The sequence below is a fragment of the Dasypus novemcinctus genome, chromosome 9 (genome assembly GCF_030445035.2).
Source record: "Dasypus novemcinctus isolate mDasNov1 chromosome 9, mDasNov1.1.hap2, whole genome shotgun sequence".
Lineage (NCBI taxonomy): Eukaryota > Metazoa > Chordata > Mammalia > Cingulata > Dasypodidae > Dasypus > Dasypus novemcinctus.
In genome coordinates this window covers 33,889,190-33,905,453 of record NC_080681.1, presented here as the reverse complement: position 1 = coordinate 33,905,453, position 16,264 = coordinate 33,889,190, and the positions used below count along the sequence as shown (strand labels likewise).

General features: G+C 35.8%; 1 protein-coding gene across 6 annotated transcripts in view; it reads right to left on the bottom strand.

Moving 5' to 3' along the window:
* GLMN (glomulin, FKBP associated protein) overlaps window positions 1–16,264 on the bottom strand; it is a 54,484-nt gene that overhangs the window by 2,504 nt on the left and 35,716 nt on the right. For all 6 annotated transcript variants that reach the window (XM_058303177.2, XM_058303174.2, XM_071217258.1 and 3 more), the window contains 7 exons: window positions 15,154–15,184; window positions 14,951–15,040; window positions 13,674–13,715; window positions 13,495–13,568; window positions 11,100–11,184; window positions 10,461–10,570; window positions 9,654–9,717 (listed from right to left, as the gene is read on the bottom strand). In XM_058303177.2, the coding sequence (XP_058159160.1) occupies window positions 9,654–9,717; window positions 10,461–10,570; window positions 11,100–11,184; window positions 13,495–13,568; window positions 13,674–13,715; window positions 14,951–15,040; window positions 15,154–15,184 (496 nt within the window). The remainder of the gene's footprint in view (window positions 1–9,653; window positions 9,718–10,460; window positions 10,571–11,099; window positions 11,185–13,494; window positions 13,569–13,673; window positions 13,716–14,950; window positions 15,041–15,153; window positions 15,185–16,264) is intronic.

Sequence of the window (16,264 nt, the reverse complement as noted above, 5' to 3'; positions counted from 1 at the left end):
TTCATTGGTCTCGATATATTTATAAATTTCACTTATAATTTCCTCTTTGACCCACTGATTGTTTAGGAGTGTGTTGTTTAGCCTCTACATATTTGCAAATTTTCCTCTTTCCTGTCTATTATTGATTTCCAATTTCATTCTATTATGATCTGAGGTGGTGCTTTGTATAATTTAAATCTTGTTTATATTTACCGAGACCTGCCTTGTGACCTAACATGGTATATTCTGGAGAAAGATCCATGAGACACTTCAACCTTTTTTTTCTAGTCTTTCACTTTCAGACAGTTTGTATCCCTGGGTCTAAGGTGAGTCTTTTTTTTTTTTTAAGATTTATTTATTTATTTATTTAATTCCCCCCCCCCCCCCCCCCCCGTTGTCTGTTCTCTGTGTCTATTTGCTGCATCGTTTCTTTTGTCCGCTTCTGTTGTCGTCAGCAGCACAGGAAGTGTGGGCGGTGCCATTCCTGGGCAGGCTGCACTTTCTTTCGTGCTGGGCGGCTCTCCTTACGGGGCGCACTCCTTGCACGTGGGGCTCCCCTATGCGGGGGACACCCCTGCGTGGCAGGGCACTCCTTGCGCGCATCAGCACTGCGCATGGGCCAGCTCCACACGGGTCAAGGAGGCCCGGGGTTTGAACCGTGGACCTCCCATGTGGTAGACGGACGCCCTAACCACTGGGCCAAGTCCGTTTCCCTAAGGTGAGTCTTATAGGCAGCATTTGGATGGTTCATGTTTGTTTTTTTTTATCCATTGTCACCCTCTATCTTTGATTGGGAGTTTAATCCATTCACACTCAGTGTTATTACTATAAATGCATTATTTACGCCCACCATTTTATTCTTTGGTTTTCATGTCATATTTTATTTTTGTCTATCTTTTTACTCTTGGTTATCCTTTCAGCTATTCTTGCCTTCTATACTCTCCTTCAAGCCTCTGTATTCTTTTTCTTTTGGGCTGTAGAGCTCCCTTTAATGCTTCCTGCAAAAGCAATTCTTTTTTATGAACTCTCTTAGTTTCTGTTTGTGAATATTTGAAGGACAATTTTGCTGGATAAAGATTTCCTGGCTGGTAATTTTTCTCTTTCAGTATCCTAATTATATCATACCACTGTCTTCTTGCCTTCGTGGTCTGATGAGAAATCCATACTAAGTCTTACTAAGCATCCCTTGTATGTGATGGTTTGCTTCTTTCTAGTGGCTCTCAGAATTTTCTCTTTATCTTTGATGTTTGACATTCTGAGTAGTATGTCTTCAAGTAGGTCTTGCAGATTTATTCTGATTGGGGTATGCTGTGCTTCTTGGACTTACATGTAAATTTCTTTCTTTCATGAAGGTTGGGAAAACTTCAGCCATTATTTCCTCAAATACTCTTTCTGCCCCTTTTCCCTTCTCCTCCTGGAACTCCCATTACATATATGTAGTTGCATTTCATGTTATCATTCAACTTCCTGAGCCCCTGCTCAATTTTTCCCATTCTTTTCTCTCTCTTCAATTTCAGCTGTTCTGTCTTCTGTATCACTTTTTCTTCTATCATTTTTAGTCTACTGTTTTATGCCCCTAATATGTTTCTGATATGACCTATTGTGTTTTTCATTCCCATGAGCTCTGTTATTTTTCTATTCAGGTTTTCAAATTCTTCTCGTCGTTTGGTTCAATGTCTTCCTGGTGTCATTCATCTCTTTAGCCATATTTTCTTTTAACTCACTAACTTAATTTTGGAATTTTATATGAATCTCGATTAGTTGTCTAAAATCTTGTATCTCATCTGGGGCTTTGATATATTCCTTTGCTTGGGCCATTTCTTTTATTTTCTTAGCATGGCTTGTAAATTTTTGCTCATGTCTTAGCATCTGTTTAGGATGGTGAGTTTACTCTGATGCTTGATTTCTACATGTCTTGAGTAGATATTTAGTGGTGGGAGGCAGTGTGTTACAGCCATTCATTGATTCTTGATTTAACATGTTCTAGGTCTTTATTTTTTTTACTTTAAAAAATTTTCTAGATTTTCTTACCTGCCCCCCACCTTGTTGTTTGCACTTGCGGTCTTTTCTCTGTGTCTTGTTTTCTGTATTTGTTCATTATGTGCTCTCTGTGTCTGCTCGTCTTCTCTTTAGGAGGTACCAGGAACTGAACCTGGGACCCCCACGTGGGAGAGAGGCATTAAATCACTTGAGCCCCCTCAACTCCCTGCTTTGTTGTATCTCTCATTGTCTTTCCTCTTTGTGTTTCCTTGTTATGTCATCTTGTGACAGCTCACTGCACAGACCCATCATGCCAGCTTGCTGTCTTGCTTATCTTCTCCAGGAAGTGCTGGGAACCAAACCTGGGACCTCCCATGTGGTAGGCAGGAGCCCAACTGCTTAAGCCACATTTGCTTTCCTGTTCTATGTCTTTAGGACTGTCCCTGTTAGTTGCTCAAATCTGGGCCCTGAACCCAGTAAGTGTTGCAGAACTGCTTCCAAGGGTCTTGGGGAGGGAGACAGAAAAAGCTGGAAAACGCCTCCTCTCATTTACTTTTATTTCCTCACATCCTTCCCTGGTCTGCCAGCAGATGGTGCTCTTCAGCAGCTGTCTCAGTTTAAAGTCAAGTAGGAGGGTACTCCCTGCAACACCAACTGCAACACCAACTGCAACACCAACCGCAACACCAACTGCAAAAGTGTGGCAGAGGATCCTGTCTGGAGGCTATTCAGAGCCTCACAATTAAAACTTTCTCAGAGGCTGCTTTCTAATGTTTGCTGGCAACCCTCTCCCTCTTATTTGTTAGGAAATAATTCCACTCCCCTCTGTGTCCTCAATAACTAGTCCTGGTCAGTAGATGATTGAGGGTGATTGGGAGGGTCAGATCTCTTTAGTTCCGTGCTGGCTCCCAGGGCAAATAGTGCATGGCCTCTCCTTGCCTGGTAGGGTTTGTAGGACATAGCAGACCAAATTTGTGGGTCAAAAGCTGAATTGGCCTTAGGCTGCATCCCTCTCATTCCCATTTCCTGGGGAGGTGGATACCTGCAGCTGCCTCTGTGTGTAGCTGCTGAATGGAGGCCAGAGAATTTAAAACTGTCTGCTTCTAGGCTGGTGGCTGCAGCTGCAGCTTCTACTCACAGTCTTTCCATCAAGTATTTTTTCCTTTGCTCCCCTCTCTTCTGGTTAGTGTCTAGCCTTCCTCCTGTGTCCTAAATCCTGAACTTTTTTTTTTTTTTTTCCAGGCCATTTCTGCCTATCCTCTAGCTATTTTTCTGGGAGAGAAGAAAGTCCCATGTCTTTCTAATCCACCATCTTCCCAGAAGTCTCCCCAATTATCTTTAACTGGGACAATGAAATGGACCCAGTTTAAGTATAATTATTCTTTCCTCCTAGTCTATAGAACATTTAATAAAAGATCTGAGTTATGTTTCTTGAAAGTGTGATGATATCTTCAAAGGCTGGGTTTTCTTTTGGTAGACTGCAGCAGTTTAAAAGATATTTCCTATGAAATTCCACTATTAAAACAAATTTGCTAGAATGATTCATATAATTTTCTTATTTTTCAGTGTGTGCTGTTTGTACTTCCACTCCTTTTTAAGTCTTACTAGATTGTCTTTCATTTTTTAATCAATCTTGCCAGAAATTAGTGTATTAATTTTCAGTCTTCTTTTCTAATATGTGTTAACTGGAAAATTTTCTCTTAAGCACTTTAGCTGCATCCCATTAGTTTAAAAATTAATTTTATTGCTATATATTAATAAAGCATAATCAATCCAAAGTGTACAAGCAATGGTATCTGGTATAATCAGTTATGCATTCATCACTTCAATCATTTTTAAAACATTTTCATTATTCCAATAATAATAATAGTTAGCAAAAAACAAAAACTCATCACCTCTCAATCTTTCTATGCGTCCCCTGCCATACACAGCTGCTATTCTGTTTCAATCTGTCTAGTTTATTTGTATATACATTTTGTAAAAACAGTCTTATATATGGAACAAGTTTTGATACTTAGCATTTTGTTATCATTTACTTCTAAAGAGTTAAACAATATTATATCCTTTATCATATACAAATGATATCTCATAAAATAGATTTTATTCATAATTCACAACAAACAGGGGAGATTCTCTTACTTCAGTATGCTGGTTAAAAAAGTAGACTTTTATGCCTTATTCAGAGGCTTTGATTGAGTAGGTTTGGGCTGACCTAAGAAGTTTGCATAAAAAACCCAGGTGGTTTTGATTAGGATCATATATTGAGAAACAATGATCTAGAATAGTACTCAGCAACAGAACTTTCTGCCATGATGAAAATGTTCTCTCTTTGCTCTAATACAATAGCCACCAGCCACATGAAGCTATTGAGCACTTGAAATCATGCCAGTACAAGTAGGAATTGAACTTTTAAATATTTTTAAATTTTAACTGAATAGTCATATGTGAATAATGACTACTATGTTAGACAGCACAGATCTAAAAGATCTTTACATATGAAATTTTAGTTGTCTGAATTGCAGTAATTTATTCTAACACACAGCCTATAGTCATAAAACATCAGGCTAAAAAATGTGCCAAAATTAGGCTAAAGAATATTTGTTACACATTCTGATCAGTATAATTCCACAAACATTTCACATGAAGAACAACTGTAATATTTTCAGAAGCATGTAGGAGTGGAGAAGTGATGAAATAAGAATATTTTATCTCTCTTTTAAATCAAAGTTGCAAGATGAAAAATAAAAAATTACAGGGGAACAGATGTAGCTCAAGTGGTTGAGCACCTGCTTCCCTTGTACGATGTCCCAGGTTTAATCCCTGGTACTTCCTAAAAACAACAAACAAATGAAAAAACCAAATCTCATTGAGAAGTGGATGTAGTTCAGTGGTTGAGTGCCTGCTTCCCATGTATGAGGTCCTGGATTCAATCTCCAGTACCTCCAAAAAAAAACACTACAAAGAAAATCCTTTTAAGATTAAAAAAAAAATTAGGTATAAGGATTAAAAATTGGAAATGATCACAATCTCTTGCTTTTAATTTTATACCCAAGTAGACTCACTAATGTAATTGCTCCAATTATTTTCAGTTCTAAGGCTTAACCGTACATTTCAAAACTGACTGCAGCCTATCTCAAGGAAGGATGGGTAGGTAGTTCTACTCCACAATGAAACTCATTGCCAGAAAAGAGACCTTGCAAAAGATATAGTCAACCATGATGATGAAGAAATAAAAAGCTTTCTCTTTTCACCTAATGTGTGATGTAATATAGCAGAACTATCACCTGAAGTCATCTGGCTCTGCAACTATCACATAAGTGATGTTTTAATCTTGGAGTAGAAAACAGTTTAAATGAGAACCCCTCAAAAGGCTTATATAGAATTATATGTAGGTGTATATATGCAATATAGTTAAATTTTTTTTCATAATAGAAAAAGCGTATATTCACACATACATACAATTCCTTTTTTAAAATTCCCAGTATCTATCTGGCATTTGCAATCTCACATTGTTTTTCTGACCATGCTTTTATTATATATATTTCAAGAATGAATTACTTAGGAAAAAGAATGGGTAGGGAGGTGGATAAAAAAGAGTATGAGTAGATAGGACAGAAGGTAAGGGATAAAATAATTATGAGCTGCATATTAGAATAAATTATTACAATTGAAAGCAATGAATAATTATTTAAAGACACCCATAAAAAAGAGAAAATTAGGTAAAAAACTTAAGTTGGTTTTACCAATAGAGATGGGCATAGCTAATACTATAAGATTCAAGAACAATTATGTAAAATTGAGGTGTGGATACAGGCAGTTCCTTTAGACAGGGAGATAAAGAGGCATGAAAGAACAGGGTAAGAAATGGCTTATGAAAAGAATAAGTCAGATGACAGCAACCCAAAATAGCAGGATAAGAAATGGATCATAATTAAATTATGAATCAGTTTGTTGTCTTTACACTTGAGTGATTCTGTTCTTAATTTTCCTGTACGTTTTTCTGTGTTTTTTTTAAAATGTGATTAATTACCCTCTCAGCAAACTTAACTAGTCAAAAATATGTCCTAGATAGGAGTCCTTTTGAATTAAACTCCCTACAATTCAGCACCACCACAATATCATTTTGTACCTCCTTTAGCCACAAACAAAATCCTGTCATTTCTTAACTATAGTGATCATATTTGCCTCTAAATTATACATGATCTTTTGTAATCATCCTTGAGTGCAATGCTTCCAGGGTGGGCAGGACTTTGGCTGCCTCAAAGATATTAAATTGCCACCTTGGACTAGGTTCCCTGCTATTTTTCTAGTATGGTAGTATTTATGGTAACTTGCATGGCAATAATTTGGAATATTTGATCTCTCTAAAAAACTTTTAAAGAAAATCATCAAATAAGAAGGTAGTCCTATAAGCTGGGTATATCCTTTTCTCCCCCATAAAATGTTCCTCAAATAAAATTGAGGCATTTTCTCAGGCTATTATAGCAGAGATTACACAAAGCTAAACTGCTCTCATATCTTCCCTTTCTAGGCAAAGGCCCATCTGCTGCCTCTGTATTATTCTGTGCTCCATATCTACATTATTCTGTGCTTCCTGTCAGGAAAATCGGATCATTTCCTATGTAGGTCTGGCCTTTTCTCATTACTAAAAATGTAAAAACTCCTATCTCAACATAAGGACATCTTCCTGAAGCCTTACAGCCTCACCTGCTATTGAATTTTTATGTTATTGTTTTCTACTGTTTTCTACATAAGTTCATTTAGTAGTCAGAATTCGGTTTATGGTTTTCAAGGTACTGACCACTGCCTGGGGTCATATCTGTTACTACAACTCACTGGATGTGAGCCCTTGTACAAGTTAATGATCCTTCCTGTGCCTTGATTTCATCATCAATGAAAAGGGGGAAATAAAGGGTACTTATCTCATAGCATTGTGAAGAATAAATGATACATCTATAAAACACTTAAATTTACACATGGCCACAATAAAGGTGCCTCTGGCAGGAAGGAAGTGGAGAAGGGGAGAACAAGGAAGTTGTAATAACTCGGAAGGGGCAGAAGGGACTTCCTAGGATGATGACAGTGTTCTACACTTACGGGTTTAAGTAGCATAAAGAAAATTTGTGCATTTCATTGTATGTAAATTTTACGTCCAAGAAAAATGGTAAATATTTAACTTAATGAAATATATGCTAAAATATTTACGGGAAAGTATACTGATGTCTGCAGTTTACTTTGAAATGCATCAAAAGATGAGACTGATGGATGGAGAGAGGGTGGGGAAATGGATACATGAGAAAGCAAATGGAGTAAAATGTTAAGGGTAGAATCTAGGTAGTGGGAAAATGGGTGATCACTGTAAAATTTATTCAACTTTGTTGTATGTTTGAAAATTTTCACAATAAAATGTTGGGGAAAAAAAGCAACTGGGACAGAGTAAGCACTACTAAATGCTAACAAATATTGTTTTGGCTTGAGAGGATAACTAGAGGTCAAAACACTGAATTTACTAAAAGGAAGGAAACTGCTACTTTTCCAAAAACTTTGCATCCCAAATAATCATGATTTACTTAAATTAAAAAAATAAAAGAAAAAGCTCTTTAGTATCTTTATATAAAAAATCAGTTACTTTCACTCCTTTCTAAAAAAAAAACAGATTAAAAACACAATGTGATTCAGAGTTAATGGAGATGACACATATAAGGAAAGCAACTATTAGAATCAGGTAGACAGGTACAGTGGTGGGGACCGGGAGGGAGTGAGGGTTCAACAGTGAGCCCCTGATACTAATGATTATGCTTGTGAGCTGATAAACCCAAAATAATAACAAGGCCTAGAGCAACTTTGTGCCTGGGAATTTCCTTCTGTCAGCCTTCATGTTACTCAAATGTGGCCAGTCTCGAAGCCAAACTCAGCATGTAAATGCAATGCCTTCCCCCCAGCGTGGGACATGACACCCGGGGATGAGCCTCCCTGGCAACGAGGGACCACTATCAACTACCAACTGATGATGCAACTGGAAAATGACCTTATACGGAAGGTTCAATGCGGATCAGCAGAATATCCATGTCTACATAAAATACCATGACTTTAAAATGCTGTTTGACCTAAAGTAAGGGGGAAATGGAAAGGAGAAATGAGTTTATATGGCTACGAGTTTCTAAAAAAGAGTCTGGAGGCTGGCAGAAGGTTTGCCCTCATGCACAACTGAGCAGAGTCAGAGAGACAGATAAAGCAGATACAACCCCCAGATATTGGTTCCTTTGAGGGCTAAAGAGACCCACGGGAGTTATGGTCATGGCCGATGGGGTTAACTACCAGGGCAGATGGCCCCTCTTTGGAAATGGTGTTTATGTGTGATGAATCTGGACTCAGATGGGATCTCCCTTCATAAGACTTTCATGCCAATGTGCTGGAGGTGCAGTTAATGTTGGGGTTTAAGATATATTTAGGGGATTTGAATCTCTGGACTGACAATGTGATAGCCAGATCCTGAGCCTCAACAGACTCCAGCACCTACAATCTGATTTATTGGACTTACCACACTCAGCTAAGATGGAGTTGAAGAAGGACAACCACCACACCATGGAGCCTAGAGTGATTACAACTGAAAATGGGAGGATTGCATCCAGCATCCAGGTGGAATCTGACCCTCCTCTTGACATAGAGGTGCAATGGACACAACCAATCCAGTGTCCACATAGAAGAGATGGCATTGGATTGGGAAAAGTGGACATAATGGACAAAGGGTATGGGGAAAGGCAGGAAGAGATGAGAGGTGGAGGCGTCTTCGGGACATGGAGCTGCCCTGGATGGTGCTTCAGAGGTAATCACCGGACATTGTAAATCCTCACAGGGCCTACATGATGGAATAGAGGAGAGTATGGGCCATGATGTGAACCAATGTATATGAGGTGCAGAGGTGCCCAAAGATGTACTTACCAAATCCAATGGATGTGTCAGGATGATGGGAACGAGTGTTGTTGGGGGGGGAGAGGGGGGGTGGGGGGGTGGGGTTGAATGGGACCTCACATATATATTTTTAATGTAATATTATTACAAAGTCAATAAAAAAAAAAAAAAAAAAAAAGAATCAAGTAGAAAGAGAGAAGATAAAAAGCAAATATAATTTTACTGTATGACAAATCTCCCTCAAATAGTTTTCTAATTATTGAGTACCTCTAATGATGTGCTATTAAAAAATTCCAACTTCCTACACATTATCCAAAAAGTGTTGTTAACAAATTCAGTTTTAGTGCTGAAAATATTTTTTATTTATATGTCTGATGTAAAAACATCAAAATATCAGATTTTATTTTATATAGAGGTCTCAGAGTTAAATTAAGAGCTAAAGGTGGAGACACCTGAATGAGCCACCCAAATACATGTTACGTTCAAAAGGGATAGTTACCTTCGAACCAGCAACTTCTTTGCTCTTATAGGGCTAAATAATGCTTACAGCAAGAGAGCAGAGGAACAATAGGGAAGGAAAAAAAGGAAAGATAGAGGGGTGGTAAGGGCTCCTGAGAATTAACTTCAGGTTTCAGAACAATCAGTGGCACTTTTCTCAGACTTTGTAGCTGGGTGTAAGATATGAAATATTGGCCAAATTAAGTACTGATCAAGAAAAGATGAATCATTCCATAAGCATTTTGCATATACTCACAGTTTCTTTTTCAAATAAATTCACTTACATGATTGTCATTTTCATTATCTTTGATAACCAAATACCTCAATAAATTTAATGAAGCCATGATCCTGTTAATGAAAAATATATAATTTGTTACATATAGTAGAATTTTACACAATCAATAGCAATTTGAATGAATGAAGTAAGTTAAAATCTTGGGTATATTTACAATTAAGTTTGCCATTGGAAACTATGCCTCTCAAGAGACCTTCTGGAGTAGTATAACTTTTTATACTTGTTTTCCTTTTAAGCTCACAAAATACAATTACAAAAATTATATATATTTTTTCTCAAGGAAGCCTTGCTATCTTTAATATTTGAAATATCATTTCTTGCTTTTAGAATTTTAAAATTCCTGTTATAAATGCCTAAAACCATTTTCTCAACATTCATTCTAATATTCATATTCTATGCAAGAAAAAAAATTGATACCCTGGAAAACAAAACAAAACAAAACGAAATTGAAACAAATAAGCCTTTTTAAAGTTATACATGAGATTCTTAGTTTTCAGTCACAAATATTTAGTAGCAAATCTCTGTAGCTATATTGGAATGCTGGGTACAAAAAAGGTGCAAAATAATATTGTTGGTCATTCTCCTGGAAAGAATAGTATTTTTGAGTTTGTTTCTACACATTATCTAATAACTTAAATAAAATCTTTTCTAAACTTTTATGAATTACCCATAGTTCATAAAGCCACATGAAAACACACATGTAATATGTTTATATAAACATAGTTCAGGTTCTTGAAATACGGATTTTACATTTTATTCTGAATTTACAGTTTGATCTTAGTAATAGTTATCTCACCTATCTGAGTTTTGTAGTAAATCTGTTTCAGCACCCTCTGGGAGAAAGAGAATCAGATCTAGAAGGGAAATAAGCTGGGGTCCTGTAAACCATTTGTTATTAGGTATTCTCTGAAAAGCAAAAGAAGAATTAGGAAAGGCTTTAAATAAAAACTTAATAAATTCGTGTTTTTCTAATACATTCATACTACAGAAATAAACTATTACCACATATATATTAATAATACATATTTTTAACTTTAATTTCTATTCTTTCATTTACTGTTTCCAGATGTGGAACAAACTACAATTTTGAAAGCACACTAGTTTTCTTATGGAATTAGTAACTATTCACATAGATTAGACCTAAGTTTCCATTAATTTTTTTAACTTTTATTTTCCATTAAATTTTTATAAGTCCATAGCAAAACAAAAAAAGTCCTATTATCAGTTCAAAGACTTAATACAATCTGTATAGTTAACAATATTTCAAATTGCAGTTTTTTTAAAGAATGAAAGTTAATAGAAATGGGAAAAAAAGATATCCCTATACTAGAGATTTTACAAAAAGTCTGTGGGCAAAAATTCACATAAATATTCTCCACAAATGAATAAGTATATCCTGCAAAATAAATTTACAATTGATACCTTATGTTCTTACCTTTAATGACACATCAATTTGATTTTTGATATTTTGAATAATAAAGGCTTCCACACCTGAATGATTACTTGTATTCAACAAGCACCTTAAAAGCAAAATTACAAGACATTTGAAATTATACTGGACTGTACTGTAATAAAATGATGATGAAAGTTTCACAAATTCAAACGGGCTACGTTTTATTTCAAGAAATAGAAAATATAAAGTGAAGACAATTAACAAAGTGTTATCAATTACAAAGTCATTTATTATAGTAATTGCTGTCACTAGTAAATTCTATTTCTAATTGGATTTTTCAACAAGAAATTTCTGTTAAGCCAAATTTGAATCTTTTTAAGCATATAGTTGTAGTAACTTAACATAAGAATAAATGGGCACCAGGGGAATTTTTTGGTAGGGATACATACAGGTACAGCAGAATAGGAAACCTGTTATAAGATCTAAGATTCAAGTTAAGATCTTGGGAAGCAGATGTGGCTCAAGCAGTTGGGTGCCCGCCTACCACATGGGAGTCCTGTGTTTGGTTCCCAGTGCCTCCTAAAGAAAATGAGCAAGATAGAGAGCTGATATGATGGGATGGTGCATCGAGTTGACACAACGAGATGATGCAATAGAGACACAACAAGGAAACACAATGAGAGACTCAACAAGTGGGAGCAGAGGTGGCTCAAGCCACTGGGCGCCTGCCTCCCACATGGGAAGTCCCGGGTTCAGTTCCTGATACCTCCTAAAAAACAAAACAAGACAAAAAAACACTAGCACACAGAGAAGACAATGAGTGCAAAACAATGAGGGGGGATGGAAATAAATCTTGAAAAAGAAAAAAAGATCTCATAAACCTGCTCTAGTTGGAATAGCATTTCAAAATCATCTGCATATCTCTAACAGCAGAATGAAGAAAAATTAGCATTAAGAGTGATGGTGTTTACCAGTCCCAAAGCAGACTTTTTAGTACTTTCACATTGCCCAAATTCTTTTAACCTCATTTTTACTACCTAGACCAAAGATGGCAAACTAAGGCCTGCAGGCCAAATCCATCCTGCTGCCTGTTTTTGTAAATACAGTGTCACTGGAACACACCCATACCTATTGGTTAACATACACATAGTCTAGAGCTGCTTGTGCTACAAAGTTGAACAGTTATTGACAGATACTAAGGCCCACCAAGTCTCTACTTATTAATACTAGTTGGTCCTTTACATACAGTGTACTGACCATTTAGAGTTACTAGACTTTTTCCTCCCTCCAACAGCACTATTAGTAAGCTCTGGTATTAATTCATAGTGAATATTCTGTCAAAGTTGTAATTTTGGAATCACTAATTTCAACTGTGAATAATTGAAATGATTGACTTATGTAAATTTCTAGTAGTAGCCCTAACAATCTCTGTTTTTTAAGTCTATTCTTAGAGTATCTCAATTAATTGAAATCTATACTATTGTGTAATATATATGTATATGTATGAGTTATGAACTGAATCTTGTACCCTACATGATATGAGATGAAAAAGATGTGAATATATTTGTGAGAAGGCTCTTTAAAGATCCTATTAGTTAAGATAAGGCCTTAATCTAGTATGACTGGAATCTTTATAAGCAGAAGAAATTTAGACATTGAATCAGGAGGGAAGTGGATATGGCTCAAGCAGTTGGGCACCTGCCTCTCACACGGGAGTATCGGGGTTTAATTTCCGTGACTCCTAAAGATGATGAACAAGACAGCAAGCTGATGCAACAGGATGGCATGATGAGCTGACACAACAAGATGATGCAATGAAGAGACACAACGAGGAAACACAATGAGAGATAAAAGTAGGGAGCAGAGGTGGCTCAGGTGACTGGGTGCCTCCCTCCCACACTGAGGTCCTAGGTTCGGTTCCCAGTGCCTCCTAAAAAAGAACACAAGTAGACATTGAATGGACACAGAGAACAGACAGCGAGCACAAACAATGAAGGGGGGTGTGGAGAAATAAATAAATAAATACATATTAAAAAAAAAAAAAAAAGAATCAGGAGGATACAAAAGGAGACAGATAGCCAAGTGAGAGATAGAAACTGAGTTATGGATTGCCGGTAAGGTACCACAAGAATACTTCAGAGAAGCACGATCCTACTGAAACCTTGGTTTTGGACTTCCAGCCTCCAAAACTGAGAGAGAATAAAATTTGGTTGTTTACATCAATCAGTCTATGGTATTTGTTAAGAGAAGCCCTGGCAAATAATACAATATGTGCCTATAAAATTTTATTAACTCCTCTATCCATCATGAATAAGAGAATTTATTATAATATGGCTTCCAACTAGACTTGAATTACATATAAAACATACTGAAATACTCAACCCTGAACTAATTACACAGCATTTGATTTTCAGTCAACCACATACTTAATACATACCTAAACAATGTATGTTTGCCTTGTGAGTCCAACTTGTTAATATATAGCTGAAGCACAGCTAAACCCTTTTTCCTCTAAAATGGAACAAATAACATTATTACATAAAATGGATAAAGATTATATTATTTATCCAATTTTTTTACTGTAACTTATTATTTAATCCCAAAGCACTTACATACCAATGTCTCAATGGGGCAGAGTATCATTACTTTCACTAAACCCTGGAAATAAAAAATTTAAAATTCAGATGTAAAATAGAATATGACTGCAAACTAACAACTATATTATCAATAGTGGATAATAAAATTTCAGAGAAGGGAAAGTAGGAGATTGGAAAGTGAAGTTAAATTTTTTTCCTTGAGTCATTCATTCCACTTTTATGTCTAAGGGAACTAAGTGCAATAGATTTTATAAGTGATGTTGAGTGGTATGTTACAAAGTGTAAATTTAAAAGTAAATGGTAATTTTCAATTATGTCTAGAATGGCAACAACATGAAATCAAACATGCAGAAATATAACCCAGTCTTTAAAAAACCAGGTTTAATATAGTAACAAAAGCCAAATTTTTCTATTTAAATATTGGGGGAGGGGAGTAAATGTAGATCAAGGTGTTGAGTGCCTGCTTTCCATGTATGAGGTCCCAGGTTCGATCTCCAGTACCTCCTAAAAAAAAAAAATCAGGGGGAGTGGATTTGGCTTAAGTGATTGAGCACCTGCCTCCCACACAGGAGGTCCTGGGTTCAGTTCCCAGAGCCTCCTGAAAAAAACAAAAAAACAAACAAGCAAAACAAATGAAAAAACCAATTCAGGGAAGCCAATGTGGTCCAGTGGTTGAGTGCAAGCTTCCCACCATATATGTGGTCCTGGGGTCAGTCTCTGGGCCTCGGTATCTCAAAAAAAAAAAAATTGGAATGATAAGATTTTCCATTGACATCTAAGAACCTAACCTGTATATCATAACTAATAATCTTAGCCAAAATAAATCATAGGCGGTAACAAGTAAATGTATATTGGTCTTTCTAATAACAAGTCAATGCATGCCTCCAACAGAGGCCTGAGAACTTGAAAAGTGAAGGAGCATCATTTTTTAAGTTCCTCATATCAGCAGAAACAGTGTCAAAGAAGAAGGTAATGCTTTTCCACTAGGTGCTGTACTGTCAGCTATCATGGTCACTAGCTATACACAGCTATTTAAATTTAAAATAATTTAAATTGAATTTAAAATTTCAGTTCCTCAGTCACATTAGCCGTGCTTCAAATGCTCAATGTGGCTACTGTCTATTGTACTGTACAGAACAGATAACATCATTTCCACCATCACAGAAAGTTCTACTGGACAGTCCTGGACTAGAGTTTTCAAAGGATGTGGAAAAGAAAGTGGGGGATGAGTCAGAAAACTTAAGTTTGGAATAGGAATGAGGCTATTTTCAAGATTAGAATATATATCTTATTTACCTGAGGTACAGTAAGAAAACTCTTGATTTCCAAATAGTGATGAAGTAGACTGTTGTCTTCCATTTTCAATAAACCATTCTCCAACAGATTCTACAGATTAAAATACATGCAGATATATATATATATATGTTGAAGCCAACAGCTTCACTGTTAACATAACTATGTATTATATTTAAACTATAATGGGAACAAACAAATCTTACCAATCCTTTGGAGAAAACAGACTCTTCTGTTCTAGAAGAGAATATTAAAATTTATCAACAAGATTTTATAAATTGCTTTAAATGATTTTTCATTTTAGGAAAATAAATCAAAAATTAAAATTTAAAGACTTTTAAAATACTTATCACTAAGGAGAAATTCTGTTGAAGAACCTAGTCAAAATTTTTTATCTTTAATCTGTCTTTTTTAAAAATTTTAATGGTTTATTTCAATGTAACTATGCTTGCAGAAATACATTCAGATCAGTTAATAGAATGAAATTTAAAGTTCAACCCATGCTATACAATTTGAACCAAAAACTTGGTATATGGCATAAGGTTTTTTAAAAAAGGAAGGATTTGCAATCAGGTTTATTTTCATTTATTACAATAAGATTTACAATCTTATAAAAGATTCTCCTTCAAATGCTGTTTTAGCAGACAGCAAGAACCACGAGAAATTTTAATCTGTCTTTTGATTTGGCTGTTGACATCCAAATTTGACCAAAGTCAGGCTACCAAGGCTTACTTCCTGTCATCAAATCAATAACAGTGGTAACAGCAAATGCTAAGAAATCAATTATACCTGACACAATGCTATATATATTCCAGTTGATTGTTCTGTAAAAGCTTTGCAATTCTCCTTAGATAAAAAAGAATTTAATGCTTTCCACTTGTGCTAATACTCTTTAAAAACAGTTTTATGATTATTGTCTAATACATTTTTAAAAATATTTAGGCTCCAGGTTCTTTTATCCACGTAAGAAGTTAAATGTATTATGTTTTTGGACCAATGACTAACCAGTCTCAATATCTCAAGAACACAGAACTTAGGTTAAAAAATAATACATACGGATACTGTATCCTTACCATAAAGTAAAAATAATATAAAATCATTAAGACATATATAATAAAACAAATTTAGAGTTAGTAACTATTTGTGCCAGGAGATCCTTGGAAATTCCTGCCTTATAGGCTGAGGCTATGGACATTTGCCATGTTATAAATCGTGCTTCACCTAGGAAGAGATGAGATTGATAAACTGTCACTAGTGTTCCTAGAGGGTACTACTGCAAGGTCCTGACTGGTCTCAAGAGATAATTTAAACATGTTA